The 23,885-nt window shown below is 39.0% G+C and overlaps 2 protein-coding genes and 1 long non-coding RNA gene across 12 annotated transcripts in view; 2 read left to right on the forward strand and 1 right to left on the reverse strand.

The window, feature by feature from the left end:
• Nucleotides 1–9,134, forward strand: part of LOC111243452 (sodium-independent sulfate anion transporter-like) — a 52,289-nt gene extending 43,155 nt beyond the window's left edge. The window contains exons 13-14 of the mRNA XM_022789043.2: nt 7,164–7,314; nt 8,847–9,134. Coding sequence (XP_022644778.2) covers nt 7,164–7,314; nt 8,847–8,890 — 195 coding nt within the window. The 3' untranslated portion in view covers nt 8,891–9,134. The remainder of the gene's footprint in view (nt 1–7,163; nt 7,315–8,846) is intronic.
• On the forward strand, nt 811–7,004 carry LOC147758849 (uncharacterized). Its single transcript, XR_015318940.1, has 3 exons — nt 811–2,854; nt 4,508–4,553; nt 5,389–7,004. It is a non-coding gene; the product is annotated as an uncharacterized LOC147758849 (long non-coding RNA).
• Nucleotides 9,135–10,436: 1,302 nt separating the features above from the next.
• On the reverse strand, nt 10,437–23,862 carry LOC111243455 (uncharacterized). 10 transcript variants are annotated; one of them, XM_022789047.2, is made up of 10 exons: nt 22,633–22,773; nt 20,700–20,850; nt 16,740–17,106; nt 15,899–16,030; nt 15,476–15,591; nt 15,041–15,182; nt 14,599–14,690; nt 14,139–14,285; nt 13,772–13,927; nt 10,437–13,575 (listed from the first exon to the last, which is right to left on the reverse strand). In XM_022789047.2, exons 2-10 carry the CDS (start codon nt 20,799–20,801, stop codon nt 13,345–13,347), a joined length of 1,485 nt encoding a protein of 494 aa, XP_022644782.1. In that variant the 5' UTR covers nt 20,802–20,850; nt 22,633–22,773; the 3' UTR covers nt 10,437–13,344. The 10 variants fall into 10 exon arrangements, with proteins under 10 accessions (XP_022644782.1, XP_086833306.1, XP_022644781.1 ...); XM_086977180.1 differs by having other exon boundaries at nt 20,689–20,850; XM_022789046.2 differs by having other exon boundaries at nt 20,700–20,847; nt 22,633–22,772.
• Nucleotides 23,863–23,885: the final 23 nt, after the last annotated feature.

The following is a 23,885-nucleotide window of genomic DNA, read 5'->3' on the forward strand; positions in this document are numbered from 1 at the left end:
CTAAACAGTCTTCAAAGATATGCCTCTAACTAACTGATTTGAAGAATTCAATTGCGTTCAATTAATTTCAAAGTATTGCACTTGCTGGAAAAAACGACATTTACAATGGGAAATCTATTGATTGAATAACAGCTCATTTTCTAAGTTGTTTAGCAAGGTGATGACGAAAGTTACGCCATGCTTGAACTTGGCGGCGTGCTTACAGCTAAACCGAACGGCAAAATTCGAAAGCACTGCGAATCAATAGCTTAGTAATAATTTCAACTTAGTCTGGATCGCGTATTTTATTAGATATGGAAGTTGACGATCCGAGTAAACAAATTGCGCGAGCTGCGAACATATGTGCACCTCGATATACGGTAATGATGTGAAGCCTATGATGGAAGTGCTGAGTGAATACGTAAGCAACAGTGTGGGGCCAGAGGCGTGGAAAAGCTTTATTTTATGGACGCGTCAATGATTATGTGCTAAGTGGCTCTATTAAAAAAATCATTTAAAAGCGATGCTCACAACAGCTAAAAAAAAAAAAAAAAAAGTGTTCCATTGATAATTGAGCGACAAATGGAATAATGATTCGTGTTTAATGGTAAAAATAGAGTGAATGCTCCTGACAAAAATAAAGTAAAAAGGGCGACGGTCGGTGATGTGCAACGGTGAACAAAATGGCGGTGTGAACTCCTTTGTAGCTGATAAGCATCTAGAACATGGCTCGAATGAATTGCTATTGACCTGTTAAAGTAGGTTAGGTCGATGAGACTTGACCTTCAAAAACCGACTTCTTATCATTAATAACTGTAAATAACGGTACGGTCCGTGCCTTTTGTTCTGCTAATTATTGTTTAACGACATGTTACTTATATGTGGATCTGAGACGACAATATTCATGGGGAAGATCGAATTTAAAAACTTGGAATCGGCAGACTAATGTATTGTTTCCGTTTGTTGTATGGGTGTGCATGTGTTTTCAACCTCTCCTTTTCTCGCACAGGGTTTAACCCCTCGTTCCTCAAAGTTTCAAACTAAGGGCAGTCCTTAACTTTAGTGCCGTAGACGAACATGACATTACTATCAATTTTAGTTACATAAAACAGCTCAGTATGGTAGCTTAGAACCGCGTAAAACTCGTTTCGTTCCTTTTTGTATTGATTTGAGGATTATCTTAACTTCTCTCTAAAGTCTTTTCGCTAGTGCTTTTCCGTATCCTTTTTATTGATGCTATGTTCTATTTACTGATCGGAATTGTTGCATCGCGCCCAACTATGAACATTTGTGCATCCTTGTACCTCTAGCTGCCTTTATACAAGTGAGCAGTATTTATTAATTTATCATTTATCGATTAATATTTATGCTGTGAGAATCGCCAAGGCGAACGACTCGATTCCGACTGATCCCCGGAGAGAAACTTCAGAGGCGTCTTACTTGGTGCTCTGTCGCTTCGATTTAAAACCCCGTAACACAAACACTTAAACGCTCGTTCTCTTCGTTCGAGTGCAAACCCCAAACCGTAACTCGAACCTGCCTCATGATGCATTCCAATCCACATAGAAACCCTACCTACAAACCTGACAAAACGAAAACATGCAATTCGTAGCACCTTAATTGTTTCCATTTTCCTATTTTAGAAAGAATAACGTTCCTTGTTAAAATGTTCATGCATTTAAACGCATGTATCTGCTTATCTATTGCCTTAATAATTTACTTATATTCTTTTTACCGGACAAACTGTGCCGACAGCTAAAGTTATTTATATATGAACTTTTTTTTTGGCTAGCTACCAAGGAATGCGAATATTATTATATGAGCCTTTGATTCGCAGGCTTCTAACGTTGGTGGTTGCTAGATGGTGTTGGAGAGCCAGGACCCCTACAGACACATTCGACCCGTAAATGGGTCGGGCGGTGCAGTTACCTTGCCAGCTATAGGAGAACCGCCCTCTCGATACGCTCGATTAGGAACGTACATATACATATATACACATATATTGTTTGCTGTATTGGCAGAGTCAACAAAACGTGCTCGGTTTGTTAGGCTAATAAGTAATTAATAGGCAAGGCACCGCGTCCATCTAGATTAGGAAGCCTACGAAGCATGATTTTCACCCTAACTTCTCCCACAAATGAGATTCGTTAAGGCGCAAATTCTGGATCATTCGAGAATTTCTCTTGAATTTTGTTAGCGGCAAACCGATTCTCTAAGAGCACTGCTCTAACGGCTGCTAGGTCTTCATGAGGAATCGGCTTAGGCTTAACTTCATTAGCAAAATTTTTATCTATTTTTGTTAATGAGGCTGTCACAATTGTACTAGGTGAGAAATACAATAATATTCTACCTCTATCTAGAACGTTTGCCATATCGAAATTGAGACTAGAGACCAATGATATACGCGTAAATACCTCTTAAATATATCCTGTTTACATCTAAGTACATCCCACGCTGGCGCGCGTGCAATATGTGAAAATCTTGATATTCCATAGCGTTCTACTGTCCAGAGAATCTGTTGCTCTACACACAGTGAGCTTTTGATCTTTTGGTGTCGTTGAATTTTTTGTTCGAATAGAAATGCCGCTTTACAGTCATGACTAAACATCTGTCGCCATATGTTGTCGTACTAAGCCCCACGTTTTACAACCCAACTCGATCAGCGTAAGACTTAAATGGTTGAACAGCAGTTTCGGTGTCAAGGACGATACCATTTATCGGTTACAGTTCACCTAGATGTGACATGGCGTGAAGCGATTCCTAGTAGATAAACTGAGGTTGCCACACAGTTTTGTATTTATGCGTTTCGCCATCCCTACATGTACAATCAAAAGGCATCCATCGAACATGATCTTAGAGTGGGTGGAAAAATAAGGTTGGTAGAATAATATTTTTGTTCTATGATTGACTAGATTCTTTCCCTAACTTTATTCCGCCAATGAAATATGCTTGAGAGACGTTTGCTATCCTCAAAAGGACGCCGTGCATCGGCAACGATTTCTATATGCAGGACTAGTAATAATAATAATAATAACGAACAGGCCAATTAATAACTCCGTTGATCCAACATATATCATCTAGTCTATAATAATAATCTCCGTAGAAGTACATCGTGCATACAGTGTACACGGCCTATATCGCTTCGCATCTGTGCCTTAATCAAGCGCATGCGTATGATTTGTAACCATGTCACGCTTTCCACATTTGCTTTTAAGCGCGACCATACCAGAAACATGTAATTCATGTAACGAATAAGATACAGCCGGTCTCTAGAACCGAAAAAAACACGAAACGACAAAAATATTATCTATTATCAAAATATAAATCTAAGCATGTCTTCATAGAGAGAGTTGAATCGGTAGACGAATGTCCAACAAAATAAGAAAGGTCGTTGGCTTGCAGATGTCCTCGCGTGACGATGCTACTCGAGGGTGCCTGGCGTGCTACGAATAGAGTCTACTTATAGCTACAAATGCTTAGGGTGGCCAAATTGACTGTGAGAGGCGAACAGACAGACCGTCGACCATCTTTAAGCGTCCATTGAACTAACTATAGAATATAGTTGAATGCTGATAGCCCAAGCAACAAATGCTGCCTGCACTGGCTAACAATGGGGGGATGACCAGTAACACTAGCCCTCTGACTGTATCCGATTGGTATAAAAATATGTTGGTGCAAAAAGGATGTTTGGTCGACTGTTTTTTGTTTGGCAGTGAACGGTGGGCTGGTTGTTCTAAAGTGGCTGGCACATGCGCTATTCACTTGTACTACGCGACTGAATTGTGACTAATAGCATGGAATACATTAGCTAGACAACGAAATTTAAGCTTAACAAGAGTAGATATCGATTGAAAGTACAAGATGACCAAAATCTGTTCCCACTTTAAGATTAAGAAATTCATTAGCGTGTAAAAAGTTCTTACGAACTTTCTGTCCTACGATTAAAATGAATTATATAATTTGTCGCGTTCTACCTGGCTTAGGGGTGGAGATTAGAATCTTTCATTTGCCTAATGCAATTTTAATGTTTTATTGTTGGGATCGATAAAGCTGCAACAACAGTTGCATCGCCGTCTGTCTCTCTCTGGTTTGGCATATTACTTAATTAGCTCATAAGAGGCGCAGTTTTCATTCTTAAGAATAGGCCGGTACAGCGTAGGCATTTGGGAAGGTATGTAGATATCAACATTTCAGAACTTACACAACTTGCTCGAAACAATCACAAGTTTTTTAGGACAGCGTGTTTATCGTCACGCAGCTATTATTCCGATTTGTATTGGAATCCAAGTATTTTCTCTAGACGAATGCAAACGACCTCGACCTCCAAGTACAGCCGTTATAGAAGGCACTCACTCAGACCAAAGTGAACTTTTCACACGAAAATCTATTTGACATCAAAATACGCACCCCCGTTCCTACGACTCAAACAAAATCGCCCTTTTAGGCCTGCTGGAACGTGTACAGCCATGCGGTCAAGCGTTTCTCTTACGAATTCTTTAACGTTGCTTTTCTATCATATTCGTTCTAGTTTGGGCCTGGAAATACGAGCTGCAGATGACAATTCAGTCCTCACGGTAAGGAAGTAGTACTGTCTTTGCCGGCTAAATCTAGGGGCATGCAAGGTGATCTAGGTTCGAAGCCCAACCTATACGAGCTTTGTTTCATGCTTAAGGCAATGTTGAACCTAAAACTCAACGAATTTTTTTATTGAGATGTTATTTCGAGAAACCCAGCGCGCTTTGGAACATCAGCGCGAGAAGAGTTGTTTGACAGCACTAACTATTACCTATTTTTACTACTATCTTTACTATTGACGCAAATTAACGTATTTTGAATTTTCGAGTACAGCTTTTGTGCATGCTTCTCCAAATAACTTTATAGCCAGCGTTTTGTATATTGTCAAAGAAGTCATATTGATTAGTACGCGTGTTCCGTGTTCGTTGTATTAAGATTATGAAAAACTACGTCATTTGCCAGGCCGCTGTTTATTTAGTCCAAATCGCAGGCGCTTAGGGTGTGATATCATTGTTGGTTGAAACGATATTGCTATCTGCGTCGACTTAGAAGGTCACAGTGCAGGGTATGTTAATAGTTACTACCGTGGCCCTGTGTAATACTCTCAGCAGGGAGCTAACTGGAAGCCAAGTCTCTGTCGAGACTTGCACATTTTACTCATCTCTGATTGCTAGTACTGCGCACAACAACAGTTCAGTATTCAGACTCAACCTTGTGCGGCGTCCTATTAAAACAAGCAAAGTATTTTCTATATTTGTTAAAATGGATAGATCCGCAAGTTTCCCTTTCACGACGAACTATAAACATTCTACGCTTAATATACGAATCAGTTTATCGATGTTTGCACCTTTAAAAGCCTTCTTATTGGATTAAATTTCGTTTTCTGAAACCTAGATATCCGAGGTCGACAGCTGTCAAGACAGCTCTGCACCAATCCACGACCACAAATGTGCTGCTCAAGCTTGACGTGTCTACTCTATGGATTTAAAAGATTTTACAATGTAAAGCTAAATCTTCTAGGATTGTTTAGGGGTCGATTGAGGCTAACAATAAACTCTCCACAAGGAAAAACATACACACACGTAGTGGTAATACAAGATTGGCTATTAATTGCAAAGTATTGCTTCAATATGGAACGGATGAATATCAGTGATTAGCACGTCATACGCATTCTTCGTGCCCAATGCTGGTCAGCATGCTATCATACCTTGATAATAATTCAGCGATGCCAAGATCGCCAGCAAGAAAGCCTCATAGAATTTACCTTAGTCCCGCTGTCACACTTTTTACCATTAGGTCCGACAGAGCCGACACTGACTGAAGGTGACCATTAGCTCTCCGCCACAGCGCTTCGTACTGCTCTCCACATATTGCTGTTTATTTTAGCGGTTCAGCAGAAGTTATATGTAATTTCTTTTCTATATGTAGGTTCTTATATAAGTTACCTTTTATAATCAGTTAGTTAGGTAAGTTCTACTGCTATTCTGCTAGCTGTGTCATCACTAACCGCAATTGACGCCGCTGCGCACACGATGAGGGACAAATAGAACGTAGAAATAAGATGTGAAACGCTAGCTCTGTCAGAAAGTGACTTTACGTTGTTTTTATAACTGGTACAGCTGCTTTCGATCGTTTTGCATGGACGCAAATTGTGTTTGCCGTGATCCGTATCGTGATTAGGGCTCCTACCGTGTTTGTACGCCTCCTGTAATGTCTACTTAGGTTTTCTATTTCTACGATCTTATGCTTAGCTGATCAAAGCTTGACACGCAGATAGGCGTTATGTTGCAATTAGAGAACAGACGAATAGTTAAAGCGATAAAGGGCGCAAGAGGGAAACAGAAAAATGAATGCAGCACATAAAATAGACGGCTAACTATAGCGACATATTTTATAGGCAAGAAAATAGCGAAGTCGTTCCAAATTTGCAAAACTATGAGATTATGCTAAACAATGTCCCATGCTAGTAGCAAGTTTTGTTGTTTTCTCCAAGACTGGTAAAGGCGAAAGCTTAAAATGGACGAGGTTACGCCTATAGCGTCATGGAAAGGCGGCCTAAATTGACCTATCGTGGTGTTAAATCAGCATGCTGTGCCTGTTGTATTATATAACCGGTTCTTCTCGAAGAGACGACCCTTGTTGTTGCTTGACCTTACTCAAATCTGTTCTGTTTCATTATTGCTGTTTAATCATATCGTTGGAAAAGTTTGTTTTGTTTGTGTTTGAAAGTTATATTGCTAAATAGAAGAAACACTCACAATATAGCCAATAGTTAATTTATTGTTGATATAATGCTACTAATTAATAAATAAACACCCTTACGCGACCATAGATGCGTTCTTGAAACCGTTACAAATATTTGATTTTGATGAGAGTAATTTAAACAGTTACGAAAATTAATTTTATTTCCAAAAATGCCGATTGTGACTTACTGTGTTATTATCGTACTATAGCAACATAATGGATTCACTAAATCATACGTCAATGAAGTACTCTAATTCAACAACATATGATTCGTAATACTTAATACAAATCTATTTAAATTTATGCAGCGTTATGCAAGGTATGTAATATTTTACCGCTGCATAAATTGAATAATACATTACTATAGTTATCATCTACCTTCCATTTAATACAATCCAGTATATTTTGTCCTATTTATACCGTAGGCACTACGATCTTTGAAAGACGAGCTTGCGAAGGACGGTACTGCTCTGGCATTCACTGCCCTAAATTCGTCTGTAAGCAAAGCGGTCTCTGCCGCTCTTGGCGAAAACTTTCGGTACTTTTCTTCATATAAAGAAATTGAGGACTTCGCTGGCAAGTATTGTTTACTCTGTTTCATTTAGATCAACTATTGCCAATCTGATAAACTGATCGTTATTAGCGGCAGGCATCATTAATTTAGAACTTAATGTAGCTTGATATTTATTGCCACGTATCCCTTTCTTTTTTTTTCTCTCTAAATACTGTTGATTATCCTTCCTTGTTAATTGCATTATATTTATTCCGGCCATTTTTTATCCGACCCTTTGTCAATTTTATTCACTGTTAATTTCGCATTTCATGTGTTTATATACGACAAAAAATCTCACCCCATCATTACATAGCCCAGTAGTAAAATAGGCAAAATCTTTGACGGTAAACCGTAACTGTTCGTGGCCTCAAAACCATGCAGCTCATTCAATGTCTTTTGCTAATCTGTTTGCGAGACGCTACCGCTGCGGAGGCATTGTTTCGATCCACTTTTCAGTCGTATGAGAGTAGCCATTTACGTTCTGTATAAGCTAGAAGATATATGAACGGTGAGCAGCGGAAAAATAGTAGTTTCGACGCATGCAAACTGCGTCGCAAAGTCCGTAGCAATAGTGGCGGCCCCAAAAAGCGCGAGTCTGTTCTGAGATCTGCCGGTTTGCCTGTTCATCAGTTTTTGCCGTTCTGGCGAACGCCCGTTGTTACTGTTCGCATTGCCGCTATGGGGCCATGTGCGTGATTGGTTAGCTGTCGGCAAGGCACCGACAAAACTGCCCTTGGTTCCAGGGCAACAACCGGCTAAAGGAAATCAGCGGGCAGCACAAGTCGGACTTACTTCATCAGCAGTGACGACAGAGTTTTTAGTCTGTGCATCGTAATGAAGGGAGGGTGTACAGTGCAAGGAGCGCACCAACGAATCACTAGCGGCCAGATGGATACACGGCCAGATCGAGTAATTGTTGCTTTCCCAATGTTATTGTTGTCTTTTTTTAACAATCTATAATCCAACACAACAACGGCAGCGATGAGGAAGCAATACGAAAACCAACTGAAATCGGCCATATACGTCAAAATAAACAACGGGGTTCACTTTACTTGCTTGTGTTCGTGAGTTGGAGTATCAGCCGCAGGTCATCCATGCGTCGTTAACCGTAATGTCTCTATCATTTAGCTGTATCTGCTATAGCCGTCAGAATACAAATGGCCTGGAATGGTCTAGTCAAATGTAGCGGAGCAGATGTTTCTTCACTCAAACATGAAATTGTTATTCGATCGTGAAATCAGGTCAAGAAGGCGGACGGAAGTAGACCGCATTAGAGACTACTCAGGCCAGATGCGCTTTACAGAGACGGAACGCAACGACCAGCCAAGACATGAGCTTTCCCTTCTTCTTCTGCAAGTTTAGTCATGATGCATTATAGAGTTAACGTACGCTGACTTGAATATACATACACACTATATATATCGCATTGTTAATGAGCTTTGTTCAGTTAGTTCTAACGAATGGCAGCTATTCAGATGATTAGATAGACAAGATCACTGATAGCTAGCGGTGTATAACGAATCGTTAATGTCCACCTTAAATGTATCTATTTCAGGAAATTTAGGTGTTACCAAAGTGGGCGCTCCCGAGGACATTTAATCAACTTTCGACGCACCTTCGTATTTACTCGAGCCGGGAGGCAGTTCACTATTTCAGCTATTTAGATAGAAGCTGCTGCTTTAAATCAGAGCAAGCTAATAAGCAAAATCAAAGCAGCTCATTGAATCTGAATAAAAATACTTACACACAAACAGACATACACAAATGATATATATTTTTTTCGCTGTATGGAACAAAAAGCAATTTTTCTAAATAAACAACTTAATATTGTCTATTAGAAATATTTTCTTGTTGTTTTATTAGTGTATATTTATATATAATCCTGTATACGCTGTTGATCAAAGATCGGCAAAGTATTACGAGTAGCACTTTTATACTCGCACACCCGAACGCGGGTCGTGTTCTGCATCCGCTCTGCGTTTGAAATGCTGCATTTCTCGCAGTTGCCATCAGAATCGCATCCTCGCTACAATCGCACCCAGCTGGTCATCTTCTTCAGGTCTATCTAGGGGAAAAATTACATAATTTTTTTCCAATTATATCTGTTCTTTATATATATGAGCTTTTTGCCCACTGCTGCATAATTACGAGGTTGCTGGTTTTACGTTATTGTAGAAGCCGATGAATTCGATTAAATTATAGCGCGTAACGGCAGTTCGAGAACGTAAGAGTTTTGAAAAGGAAGGCCCAGAATAGTAGAAGGTGGATTAGAATATAAGTAAGCCGCTAAATGTTCAACGTATTTTTATTTGTCTCAGAATACGAAATTCAGAATACACACCTGTTATAGTTTTCTTACAATCTTACAATTCATACATTGGCACAAAGCTTCAGTAGGCAATAAGCGCAAAGTATTTTCAGATTGCTTGCATGGTTGGCGAAGCCTTTACCCTCGTGTAAAAGAATATAGTTACTTCTATATTTATTTGTATTCCTTATTCGCTACTATCTGACCTACAGCTAGCAAAAGCCACCATAGAGACAATTAATAAATATGACGAAACTGGTGTTTGAGCAGAGCCTTCATGTATGCTGGAAACTGGATTTTGGCTTTCGATCCTTAAAAGACAACTCCCAATAATCGTGAAATAATATTTCTCAATCAATTATCAGATCATTGTTGCGTCCTGACGTGTACTATGCTTCACTAACCTTCATACCGAGCACAAAAACTTATGTCAGTTCTAAAACAATGTCGTTCCCAGACAAGAATATATGCACAAAACCATCCATGGCGTAAAAAATAATCGAAGCCCGCCAGATGTAAAGTGACAATTACTATTATTGCTATAAGTGAACGTCATTACTTTTGTTACAATTAAATCACCGTTGTTGCAAATGGAAGGAAGACTTGGATCACAGTTCTGCCTCCAAATTCGTTTTCACCCTGTTTTGTTGGCAGTTTGACGCTCCTTCCATCGTTACATCAGCTGAAAATATTTTGCTGTACCATTACACTAGCAGATATTTATATTCTCTCCAAACGGTTATTAAGTCTCAATATCAATAATCAATACAAAATATTATTATTTTATTGTTACCAAAACGGCAGCGCTAGCCCCTATATATTAGAAATGACTCTCTATTCGTGCAAAATAATAATACAAACATTTTATTCAACGTACTTCTGCACTACTAGCTTTACAAAGTTGGCTATATGTTGAAATTCGCTCGAATTTTTTATATCTTGTGGATGATGTCGAGCCGATTCAATCGCAAGAAGAGGATCTCAGGTTGCATCATGTCATGCATAGTTAAGTCTCTGTTCATCTATTTGCACTATAATATAACACAAGAAGGCTCCAAATTTGGTCAGTATTTGAAGCTGTATGATTAAATAGTTCATGCCATTGTATTCTACCTTTTCTGGCTGTAATAAAAATTAGAGGCTTGTTAACTCCGACTGGTTCCTCTTAGTGATATTCTGCAGGGACTTGCCTTGACATTCATATCAATCATGCGTCTATCATAATCATTACCAAGAGTCGGAGCTGTCTTACAGTGGAGCGGAATACGTGGAAAAAAAGCTATATTTTAATGAACTTTGATATGTTGTGACATGTCGAAAGAATCCTATAAAAGCACAGACTCCGAATGAACTCGAATTTGAGGCCAACATAACTTAGGACTCCCTCCCCCCTTTGCTCGTGTATTTGAGGAGTTATAAGTACCTAACAATTCGACTATGAATACAAAATAGCCTTAGAAACAGACCGAGAATGTTCGCTTGCCGACTATTCGCGTAACCAGTACAACAAAACCATACTTGATAGTCGTTGAATTCTTCAAAAGATGATAAGTCAAGTATCTTCTTACATGAAGTAGAGGAAGGATGGAAATCTCAAGTGATTTCAAGGTTCATCCTGATCTATGAGGACCCCTTCTGCGCCGTAGCACTCGCTACATTCGTAATGCCCTGACCAAGAGCCTTTTCCTTTCACTGTCTATTCAAAAATATCTTTAATAGTATATCCGTCAACGAGATGCTAAAAATGAAAGACCTGATTTTGGCTTGGATAGCGCACACACAACGTTATACAAAATCATGTATGTACAAACGTATTAACGCACATTTATTCATATCGCTATGTATAGAGACGACCATTCTTTTACGTTTGTCGTTCTTTGACACGTTTAATAGACCACACTGGCTGGTTTGATCAACTACGCTGACGCAGCAACGTGTTAGGGTACGAGTCGTTTGGATAAGTATTCATTCCATTTTTAATGAAGACTCAACATAGCTTCAACTCGTTAAAAACGCAATATCCATAAAGGCAGAAACCAAGAAGCCATAAAGTTATAACAAGGACTTTAGTGTTCACGATAGAAAGTGTTCTTGGATGCCAGGTTGAATTTTCATTGGCACCTTCCACACAACTGCTATCGACTTGATAAAAGGGATATTGATATCGAATGAAAATACTAAAATTACGTGTAGGAAGAGGCGGCAACACGCAGTGTCACTCCGTTTACGCAATATATCGTTAAAGATAATAACACACAATCGTATCGGTAAAATAAGTTATTACTGTCCAAGTTATGATCATTATTTAGGATGTCCAGGATAGGCATTTAATATATGCACGATGGCGCTTATATGTAAATAGCAGCTTCGGATTTTTACTAAACATTAACATAAAACACTAATCTATATTTAGCATTAAATTAACACTGCACTTGGGAATATGGATGGCTATACGACTGATGGTATTTGCGAAATATGATTATTTTAATGTGTATTCGTAAATTGATAGTGCTTTCCAAATAGCTCAGTACGTTAATAACCGCCCAGTTCGATAAAACTGCATCAAAAGGATATCATTTTGCTATATCCTGACAAAAAAGTTTTGACAGTAATGTAAAATTGTTTTGTCATGCTTGTTATGCTGTGACACGATATCATCGTTGATTATTAATTGGTGTAGTCATAAAGATATTCTCGGCAATGGGTTTTGTCTGACAAAATGTGATTTTTCTAAAATTAAACAAACACTATTTTTCGATGCTATACTCGCGCGGGGCGAAGAGGCAGGAAAGCGATTTTTAGTCAGTTAATTCATTCATGTCATTATCAACTGTAAAAATCTATCGTACTTCTTCAATATGAAGATAAACTGTTTCATTAGTAAATAGAGTGCATGTGTTTTTAATTTGTGTTGTACTGCCAACTAATTTCTTAATTACATTGCTAAGCACAGTCACAAAAACTAAATTACCGTATTAGAGAAATTGTAGTTTTAGCCCTACGATCGGCAAAAATGTAGCATTGGGTGAGCTTATTTTTGGCCTCGTGACAATATTTGCCCTTATTTTTTTCGTGTTACATCGTAACTTGTTCGTGTCAGACCTCCGGAAATCGTACACTGACAACATTCTTATTGTACGTATTTACGCCTAGGTTTCACAATAAAATTGCGGGGCGGACGAAATCGACTTGGTCGATACAACGCATCTCGATCAGTTAGCAGGATTAAGGCTGCTCTAAATGATGCTTGGCAGCGTCCTCGCGTTATGCACAAATAAGGCCTGCAGCTGAAGTGTAGAATCGATTCCTAGCTATGCACGAAATACCTAGTTTATCCTTATATATTTATACACACCGTATTTCATATTTATCTAAACGCTATTTACTTCCCATAATTTTAGACCACTCTGCATAATCGCTTGCCCTTCAAATTTGTTTGGATTTTATTTGTCGCCAGGCTCCATCGACCATCAAGTCCCTAAACAACATTCGTGACTTTATTACATTAGTGCTAAGTCAGCAAATCCTATTCGCGGTTTTGGGGCTAGCCTGTAGCTATAGTGCCTCAAGAAAAGCCTGGACCGCACCAATTAATTTCATAATAATTCGTCGAGAAAACCCGAGAAACATAATGGTTTGGCAACCCTAATATTGGTTAAATAAAGACTGTTTAAGCAAATTCTTCCATCGACCTAAATTTGTTCACCTAACAATCGACCTTAAGTTTATATACCAGATATATTGTTTAACAACAAAGTTCCGACCAGGTACATTTTGTCAATGGCTTGAAACAAAGATGCTCTTCGATAACCTGGCAAAGGCAGCGTGCCATGGAACAATGTCGGGGAGGCTCTGGTGAAGCTGGTTCTGTTGAGTAGGCATCTGGATGAATTGGGACGTTGAGGTCGAGCCGTTTGCGCACGAACGACTTCACCCATCTTTGACTATAGCGAAGCAGAAGTTTTTCTGCCGTTTTCTGCAAGCAAGTAGAAACAGTGAAAGGCTACTATAAGCGACAGGAGCACATTAAACACTTAAAACCAATATGGCGTACTAAACTAGAAGCTAAAAATCGAACATCTAGTTTTGCGGCTGTAACGGTCGAAAAATGTAATACATTAGGCAAACAATGAATGACATGCTGCGGATGGCATGTAGGAACCTATCGATACCTCTTTTTGAGAGAGTCGCTCTGTCACTGAGCCTCGTGTGATAAAAATATTGTCTTCCTGGCCAATATCCATCCGAGATCGAACTACCGGGTTTTCTCTAGCTTCGTTCGCCGTATCGGCTTTCTCCTGCTCTTCTAGCATTGCACAAAGATATTTCTGTCAACAAACATAAAATCAGCGAAATAAAATATTTAACTACGATTACAATAGAAACACAAATCTCAATATTTCGGTCACATTAGGCGCTTTAGCTCTGTCGTAGACACGCTATTTATAATAATATCTATTTATCTTTAATGAAGTTGATAATATATATGGACTGAATGGCCTGTCTTTCTACGCACAAAATGTCTTCCCGCATACTTACGATGCATGGCTCTGTATCAAAATAAAGGAATATGAGATGAACTTTGTGGCAAGAAAGTTTCCCTCTGTCGTCCAGTCCCAGCAGAATCTTGTGTTTAACAAGAATCTGGTTTACATGGGCTATACACCGCTCGAGCATGTGGTATAGCTGTAACTCATGAAAGCGACTTACATATGCTAGTGAAGACAGATAGCATGAGATAAATATACATGAGAAAGTTCGCTCAAATCTTAGTTTCGTTTAGTAAGCATGGGCATTTATGCAGCTCAATGGAGAGAGTGACGATTATAGAATAATAGAGACTGTAACATGTAATTTGAGACTGTAAATTTAATTCTATGCCGAACAGTATTCGAATTAACTTGCGAGTGCGTTAAGGCATATTCCTATAACAAACGCTGTTAGGTTTGGATTTTTTTTTGAGAAATAATGTGGAAAATAGTTTTGTCGAAATACTTACCTTTAGTTTGATATACATAAAAGCAAAAATGCCTACTGCATTAACTATAAGCCAAAATACCCCGCCGCCGAACAACGCTAGTCCTTTTGTGCCTGGTGAAAGGTAAGATCGGATAACAGGTAGAAAGTTAGGTAATCTCTTTTATTTTTAGAACAGCACTGCTTATTTTAGCAGTGCTCCGATATTCGTATCAGCACTATGTCTGTGTATGTTCTACACTATTGTACAAGGAAACATACAGTCAGTAGCACCTTACATGGAGTGAATCGTGAATTGAAAGCAACTGAAAATATTCAGATAAACTCAAATTAACCGATTAAAATAATCTACTACATACGTGCAAATATTTTTTCCAGTGATGTACGTACATGCCAGAGATTCAGTCAACCATCAGATGAACACCTCAGCTAAAAAATCGATATATAACAGATAAATTACTCACCAGAAAATAGCAACGATAGCAATATAACAAATCCCATGAGCATCCACATCAGCAAGATCCGTTTATATAGTATGTTGTAAAGTGTGAAGCGCAGGTCATTTGTTAATATCTGCAGTGCTAGAACGTAATCTTCCACGGTTATCTGAAATAACAATCAGCAGACAATCCAAGCGACGCATCAATAGATTTTCTATTAAAATTCTTGCAAAGCAAGACTGTAGTAGGCAGTAGAAGTAAAAGACGCGCTTTCATGATGGGTGTTTTTCGTTTTTATCGGTACTTGTAGATAATCACCTTGACAAATTTCATATTTTAAAATTTTGGGATTCATCTATTTAGACCTCCTTATTTTTGTCCTTACGCGGAGAAACAGAAATAAAAAAACCCTTTGCCGTCATTACGTATGTGGTCTCTTAGCGTCCATCATCAACTCACTGTTAGATTGGTGTCCATAATTTCCTCTGGTACGAGATTTGGTTTAAATTTCGCCCTAGTAACCCACGCGCAGCTTTTATTCGACGGCAACACGGTACAAATAACGTCTCCATTTACTGAAATTTGCAAAGTACATTCCAAACATATAACACATTGCAGTTCAGTTAGGATATCTACAGAATTTTCGATGCGCAAAAAATAAATTGTGGCACAACGCATAATATTTTTCAAAACTGAACTAAATATGTGAAAATGATACGCCTCGCAGCGAGGTTCACACTCGCCGTCGCCATTTAGATGAAGTCAGCTCATATAATTGTATTGTTATTGTTACTATTGAAAACGTAGCGAATATATACAGGCGTAGCCGTGAAAGAAATTAAGCTCTTTGGGTACGAATCATAAGAACATAGTGGGACCTACAAAATTTGTCCTGCGAATTTCTTCGAGCTGACAAGTTAGGCCACATTGTGCTGCTTCCACTAGGCGGCGGCTCGATTGCCACCGGGCTCCTCGGAGGCGATGGGCGAAGAGCCATTGGTTCGATTCGGATCTCTGTTGAAGCATTATTAAATGAATTCGTTTCCTATGTTGTAATCTCTAATACCCAGTACTGCTTGATGATTTCTGGAGGGAAACCGTAATAATGCCTTTCCATGTAGAAAATAATTTTCATATTTCGTTTCTATTATAAGGACTAACCAAATGTACACGACGTAATATTCAGTGCACGTTGTATAAAAGAAGAAAGTTCCAAGAGATTGAAAAGATACGTGCAAAGGAATATATAGTTATACAGGAGATGTGTAATGTTTTTCTTTTTTTCCTAATTTCTTTAAATTAATCAAATGGATATTGCGTCATCAGGTAAGCTTTGTATCCAATATCGTTTATGTAAACGAAGCAAAATCTACGCTGATTTTTGATGGCATGCTTTAATATTATGTATTCACAATGAACTAACTTCGTGAAGTAATAGGCGTAACTGGATTATAAACTCTCAGTCTTATGATTTCGGTAATTGTCCATAAAAAAAGCATTTTTAACTGGCTTTACATCATCTACTTTTTAAGATTACAGTCAAATTACTTCACAAAATGAAACATCCGCAAGTTTAACTAGCGCTGCGAGTTCCACCCGCTTCAACTCAAAAGAAATGCAACGGATCCGAACAAATCGTATTTCTTAGCAAATTAGCATATACAAGGAAACAAAAAGCCCTTATATCTTATTTGTAGATACATAAACATACACTTGCACACACCTGACTGATCTTTCTGTTGCAGATTTGCATTATTTTTTGCTTGCTCCGACGTTCCGCTGCTAGTCGTTCCCCATTTAGCATCTTTGATGATTGCCTGCTGTTGCAAGGCTTTGGTAGCCACGACCTCTATTGAGCTGGGCTGTATCGTTGCTGCGCCTTCGCTGCCGTCGTCCTCCTCAAATCTAACCCATGTTGTATCCTTTTTGTTTCTGGCTATACGTACTTTCGACTCGCCTATGCTTTGCGCTGGTGGCTGTTCAATCCAGTGCCTCTTAAGGTTGTCTTGATCGAGTGCACGGTCGTTCTCGAGGCTAGTCACTCCGGTAGACATGCCCGGGTTTTCTGTGCCACCAGATTCTGACATCATCTGGAAGAATGGCGTTGTTAAATGGCAAATACGTGAAATATCCTGCATTGTTGCTACCAAGAAAAAACAAATATCTATGGAAATTTGCTAGCTATACTCAAGTGAAGACATTATTTAGGAGAATTAGATAAATGAATGTATAAAAAGGCCTATATCTATTTTACTGTTAACAATATATTATTAATCTACAGAAAGCAGTGATTCTTAATAAGCCAAATAGGGTACAGTCCAAGGATACCGTTATCCTTATAAGCAATAGCAATATTTCGTACACGGAAAGCTCTAACCTCAACGGCAGGGAGGCCGCTTAAGCTTTTGGCAGAAGGTAGAGTCCTACTTATTAACAGTAAATATCTGAAACCCCAAGTACTTTGAATATTATTTGCAAATGTATGCGTGATGCGGCGATATTATGAGCTCAATTTATCTGAAGAGATCACGGAATTTTCACGGAGGGGGCAAGCGAACTTGAGACTTCCCGCAGCTTAACTACCTCGCCGTAGTCGTAAATATAAGCTCGTCTCTTATAGCCCGTTTATAACACAACCCACTGATTCTCGATGGTACTTTAGAAACTTACTCTATACATTGCGCCATCAAGGCGAGGGACAATACGTAATCTTAAACTTTTTTACCGCCGCATTTGTAGGCACACGCAGCTGAACATCTCCGTACATTACGCTCGTTGGAACACCTTCTTCACTGCAGAAAATAACCATAATATTGAAAGAAAGGCGGGGACCAACAAGCAAAGTTCAACGAAGATATATTTGAGGAGCATAGCAAAATATAATGTGATGGGTCTCATAATGAATCCCCTAACCATCGTAAGTGTGTTAATGATTACGTTCATGGCTCTTTCGCTGACCTCTAGAATATAACCTGTCTCGACCTTGTTTAGGATACACGCCCTATATAATCATTTCGGTAGCGTCTTCGTATTTAACAAATATTGACTGCTACAGAATGGACTTAGAAGAGAAAATATTGCAAGTCACGAACGTGCCTACGAGAGCATAACAATTAACTGAAATTAAAATGCCAATTAGTAAACACAAAGATACGATCCTGCAGCGATTTCCTTCAGCAGAGTTAGTAGGTCAATATGCAAGCGCGTGTGTGCGTGTCTGCCTTTGCTCTACTGAAACGTAAAAACGTACGAAGACATTTCGGCTAAATATACGTTTCTATATTCAGAGTAGTAGATTTACGTTCGAATAAAATGTTGATTCCACGAAAATTCGCGATAAAGCTTTCATACCTAGACTTGAACAACGATTAACATATGCGAACGATCATATTTATGTAATGTGTGGAAGCCCCATTTTTTAAACGATTCATATTATTAGATACGATTGAGTTTTGTCAAACTGATCACTTGGAGCACTCGAACAAACTAATATTCGTGAACCGGTAGATGTAAGACACTCCAAGTCTTGACCGACTTTTCATATTTATATTGTACTTTTTGAGTCACCGTGTTTAATATAGAAAAAAAATGGAGGAGTCAGGCCGTAATACAGTATATCACAGATAGAACCAGATATATGAATAATATCATTGTGATCACATTATGGAAGACGACGTTGTGCTAAAATAGTGGCCATATGCATAGCTCATATTGAGCGCCATTTACCTATCATCGTTTACCTAGGGAACTACTCTAAGTATATGAAATAATGCTTCCAGACCTTTAAACGTACAAATCAAAAGCAGCCATTTGGTGTATCTAGATCTCCTTATCGAAGTGGATATGCTAGAGTTTCAAGCAATAATGTGCAGAAACATTTAAGGGTTGTAGTAGATTAAAATTGCTACCAAAAGACTTTTATCTTTGGTTACAGCTTCTGTGCTTTGGACTAGTATTATTGTTACTACTATTGTTATCAAGTTTAAAATTTACTCAGAATACTCATAGTACGGATACGGGCTAGTTAACGTTGAACTGAGTTCGACTTTTGATGGTGGTAAAATTATAATTTCTTTATCATGTATCGACTAAGAGTCGAACTATTTTGAACTTCCGACTGAGCGATATAACACCAGAACAAAGCTATGCCTTGGAGTCTATGTAACTGCAACTACTTGCAACTCTCGTTTCCTGCTGTAAGAGATAATTGTATGCTAGCCAGACCAGTCATCAATAATGATTACTGCGTATGATGATATATTGCTTACGAAGCAGCTCGGTAAGAATTTTTCTTTCATGACTCATCGTTAATTACAATTGTTTTTATATTACCGACGTTTAGTTGCTTGCTTTTGTTCAGTTAATTTAGCACTTGTTCTTCATTCACGTGGTAGCGTTTCCACTACAAGATGTTTCGGATAAGATGCTTGACGTGTGTCCCGGTTAGTGTTCACGACGATATTTGATTGTACTCAGACATTCAGACGGAAATGAGTTTAAGGGACGTGAATTGATGCCAAATTGATACGCTAAACATTTCGCATGATGGAATGACACCTGTATTCCATTCAACAATTTATAGGTTAGTCACTGTAGTTATTACACCTGCCTTCAGTTTAGCCAGCTAACCCTCATATAACAGTCCAGTTGTAATTGTTAGTTGAGCCACGTTTACATTTTATTACAACGATACTTGTCACCGTAATCGACAGGCCAGGTTATAGGCACGAATGCAATAGGCGCAAGCGCGTCTCATCTTTAGCATGCATTCCTAGCGACATTTCTGTTGCTCGTCGGCAACTTATGTTTTTCGATCTCTCTAGTAAATGTAGTAAACATATCTAGTAGACAATCAAAGCAAGCCAAATGTATTACCACATATTTAAACGCTCTACTGCCTTCCTTAAAAAAACAGGTAAAAGAACAGGAAAAAATGATATATATATATATATATATATAGACTCGTTTTTGAACATCCTACTTATTCATTCATTGATCCTTAATATACTGAACGACTGACAAATAGCGTTGGCAATATTTAGTTCGACTGGTATTTCATTTATATCTGTTGTCAGTCTTAGATTAGGGATTAAAAATACTCATCGATTTAAATGAAAACTCGATCGTCAGTTAGAACTTTAACTAGGTGACCGAAACGCTCCACAGAAATAGACTATTCGTGGCGCTTAAGGTAATACAGTCCAGACCATAGACTTATGGAAAACGAAATTATTGTAGGTAACTTTCCCTCAGAAACGTAAATTCTGCATTACCTTCGGACCAGGAGGATCACGTCTTTCTAATGGTGGTTCATATTAAATAGAAAAAAAACTAGGCTTGATTAATCCGCATGTTTCAACGTGTTTAAACTACTCTGCAATGTTGTGCCGATGACAGCATGCCCTTTTAAGTGCATATAGCACCTACAATACCAACATAAACGATCCGATGCTCGTAGTTGTTAAAGAGAGTAGCGCAGTTATTATTTGGCACAGCATAACATCTTTAATCTAATTTATGCTGAGTTAAATGCGGTTGTGACTACTGATCACCAGCGAATACCAGACACCAATCAGTAGAAAATGAAGCTTCAGGATAAATGAAGCGATCGCAAAGAAAGCCTCGTATTCTTTTTATACATGCGTAAATCTAAATCCAAACTAATTTCATACATTCGTCACACCTTGACATTCCAGGGCGGCCTTGTTTGGTAATCTGAAGAATATTCTCGTTTCGAAACTGTCCTTTTGCCAGTCGATGGGTCCTCTCCGAGTTCGACAAGCATCCCCACTCTGCATCATCTGATTCTTTTATAGGTCGTGAGCGCCTCCCTACTTCGTAAAGAGTCAAAGAAACAATAAAGATGCGACTCCCGGCAGACTCAGCGGCATGAAGTGTTATCAACCAAGCTTGAGTCAAAAAGATTTACTTAATAATAGACGACAATGCTATCTACAACTCGCCTCGTAATCGGCGCTTATTTATCATTCCCATAGCATGTTGTGCATAGCATTCCCAAACGCTGTTGTGAAACTCAAACAAATATATAATGGTTGTTGTTAATTGTCGGTAATCAGTAAAAACCGCCTAAATAGATATGCACCACATTCAGCATTACCTCGAATCGCTTTTGCGCCAAGAGTAAAACACCCGTAAATCAAGGCTGTCTCTTCCACGCTGTTGTTGCTGATACCCAAGTTTGCTACTATGATTTGGCCATAATCTATATCGACAAAAATGTCATCCAACACAATATTGCATGTAGAGCAAGTTAGTGTACATCTGGGTGGAGTAATCAGACCACCATATCTCGTGAAATAATGATATTTCTATGAGCGAGAAGAGGCCATTAATAAAATTCATATTAAATTTTGCCTGCTTGTCAGAGAACACAAGTCCATGAGAAGTAAAGCGTAAGGCGGACAAAATCTCTAGGTCACAGCATTAACTCTACTGAGACTAGCCCTGCTGAAGTGCCTTTGCAACACAGAACTTCTGGAAGAAAGAAGGGCGCCCAGTTAGTCAATCAACAAAGGCCAGACACATAACTATGACATAATAACAGCGTTTATACGCATGTTGACCCTTCAAATAACTAAATAGCAACATATAAAAGCCCAGGTAATTTAGAATTAGGTGCAGCCACGAAAGACATATATATATATATATATATATGTGTATGTGTGTGTGTAATAACTCCACGCTCCGAATAGTTCATTTAGCAAATATTCATACATGTGGAGTTCTCAAAGTCTGGTGCGCCCAGGAATGGTCGGGTCATTCTGATTTTCGTTAGGGATATAACATAAACAGCCGAGATACAAATTAGAGTGCAACAAGCGGACTTGTAAATGTACCATTTTTTTTATTTGTTACCATTTTCATACCATTATCAAAAAATGTTTTAGGTAAATTAATCCTTATACATACAAATGATCAAGTTATGGAGATTAAGTTTACGAGCATATCGTGCAACTTAAAGTCATTCTGGGAGCAAAATGGATGGTACACATGTCTGATGTTTTGCTTTGAAGTCTTGCATCTTATTTACCTTAATACAGAACTTTGTGATTACCCTAGGAACGATTGTTACATTATTAAGAGGTATATATTAACAGATTTGACTATGTGATAATCACCCCACTACTTCCTACGAAGCAATTAAACAAAATTATTATCTACTTTCTAAAATTTAGCCTATGATGATTCACCAACAAAGAGGTAATAACTGGACACAGAGATCACTGATTTATAACTACGAATGAGTGGTAGGAAGGTTTTCGCGTACAAGAGACACTACAAAAAAGATTGCAGCTGGAAGAGTGCACGGGCTTTACTGTATTCGTCAACCTGATGCGTGGAAAACGATTGTTCTAATAACAAGTTACTTTAGCAGAACTACAGCACAAAACGTGCTCTATCGTACTCTAGGTGCTGATGAATGTAGCACAGTGAACAAGTTCCATCTTAAACTCCATGCAAGAGACTGTAAAAAGCAGTATTCACCAATTTGACATACCAGCAATACAATAATTGTGTATTTGGTTCTGTGCGTTCCCAAATACTCACGATACAACACCAAAATCATAAATCTGATATGCTATAGGCCAACCAACCTTTAATGTTAATAAAAAATGACGGTGTTTGCCGTAGAAACTTCTTACATCCGATCTTCTACCCAGGTAGGAACAGACGGGTGACAGCTGATATTTTTCTGTGTACGGTATTCAGCGCTCCTTAGTTAGCTACCTCACCTTCTGGCATTAAGTAAAATTTTGCCCGATATGACTGATCAGTCGGAATCACGCCACAAGAAATGACTCAATAGGCCACAGTAGCTGGGCGATTCAATGTATCCAGTAGATGAATAAACACTTAACGAAGACTGATGAACTAACGAGACACGTTAAAAACATAGAGATAGCGGCAAATGTTGAAATGTTAAACACACACAGATCCGTATTGATAAAATCGAAAAGCTTATTTACGATATCGCGAAGAATCTAGGGTCGAGGCTGTCATGTTAAATGTTAGTGTCATTGTTGCCTCCCATACACACTCACACCTCTGCACGCACGTACTAACTTGTAGAAGCAGGTACAAGGTGAAGGCGATAGGAACACTTTACCGATTAACTGAGTGGCCGTCCAGACAAAGCACATTCGACAGGGGGCTATTTACATGTTTTGAGCCTGCTTGAAACCGCAGTACAGCATCATTACACAGTTGTCACAATAACGGTGACTACCAGCGACGGCAGCTGATCGCCGGTATCATTGTAACAGCAACGCCAGACAGAGGCTATTCTTCAGACGCAATGGGAGGTGAACGCCATCATGCGTTTCGTAGTTGTGTTCCAAACAGGTTCGGGAGAACCAAAACAGTCCTATAGCTAGCTGCTTCTCAGTATGATCGTTGCACACCTTGAGAGGCGAAAACTGCTGCCGGCTTTTCGATTCCCCCACTGCGCTCGAAATTCTGCCATAAAAACAGCTGTGAACACGCCCACATAGGCGTACAGACAGACTCACAAACAGACGGATACATTCATAGATGGGCACACACTATCTGCAGTGGAACCTCAACGCATCTGCTCCATTTCCGACAGCAGCTGCAGAGAGTGGCACGACCACAATACGTGCCGAGCTGCAGCAGCAAATGTCCCTAAGGTCGCATTGACAAACGTATATTACCGATGATGATACCTATGACAATGTTGATGATGTTGACGATTACGACCAGAAAGAAGTCAGCAACTTCGGGAAACGACAACAGCGCACGCTGTAGTGGTTGCCCAGTCACAAGACACTACGTCGCCACCGTCATCACATCACATCCGATCAGCGTCCGTCACGACTGCGGCTACAGT

The sequence above is a fragment of the Varroa destructor genome, unplaced genomic scaffold, assembly GCF_002443255.2.
Source record: "Varroa destructor unplaced genomic scaffold, Vdes_3.0 BEIS01000001.1, whole genome shotgun sequence".
In the NCBI taxonomy this organism is placed as follows: Eukaryota; Metazoa; Arthropoda; class Arachnida; order Mesostigmata; family Varroidae; genus Varroa; species Varroa destructor.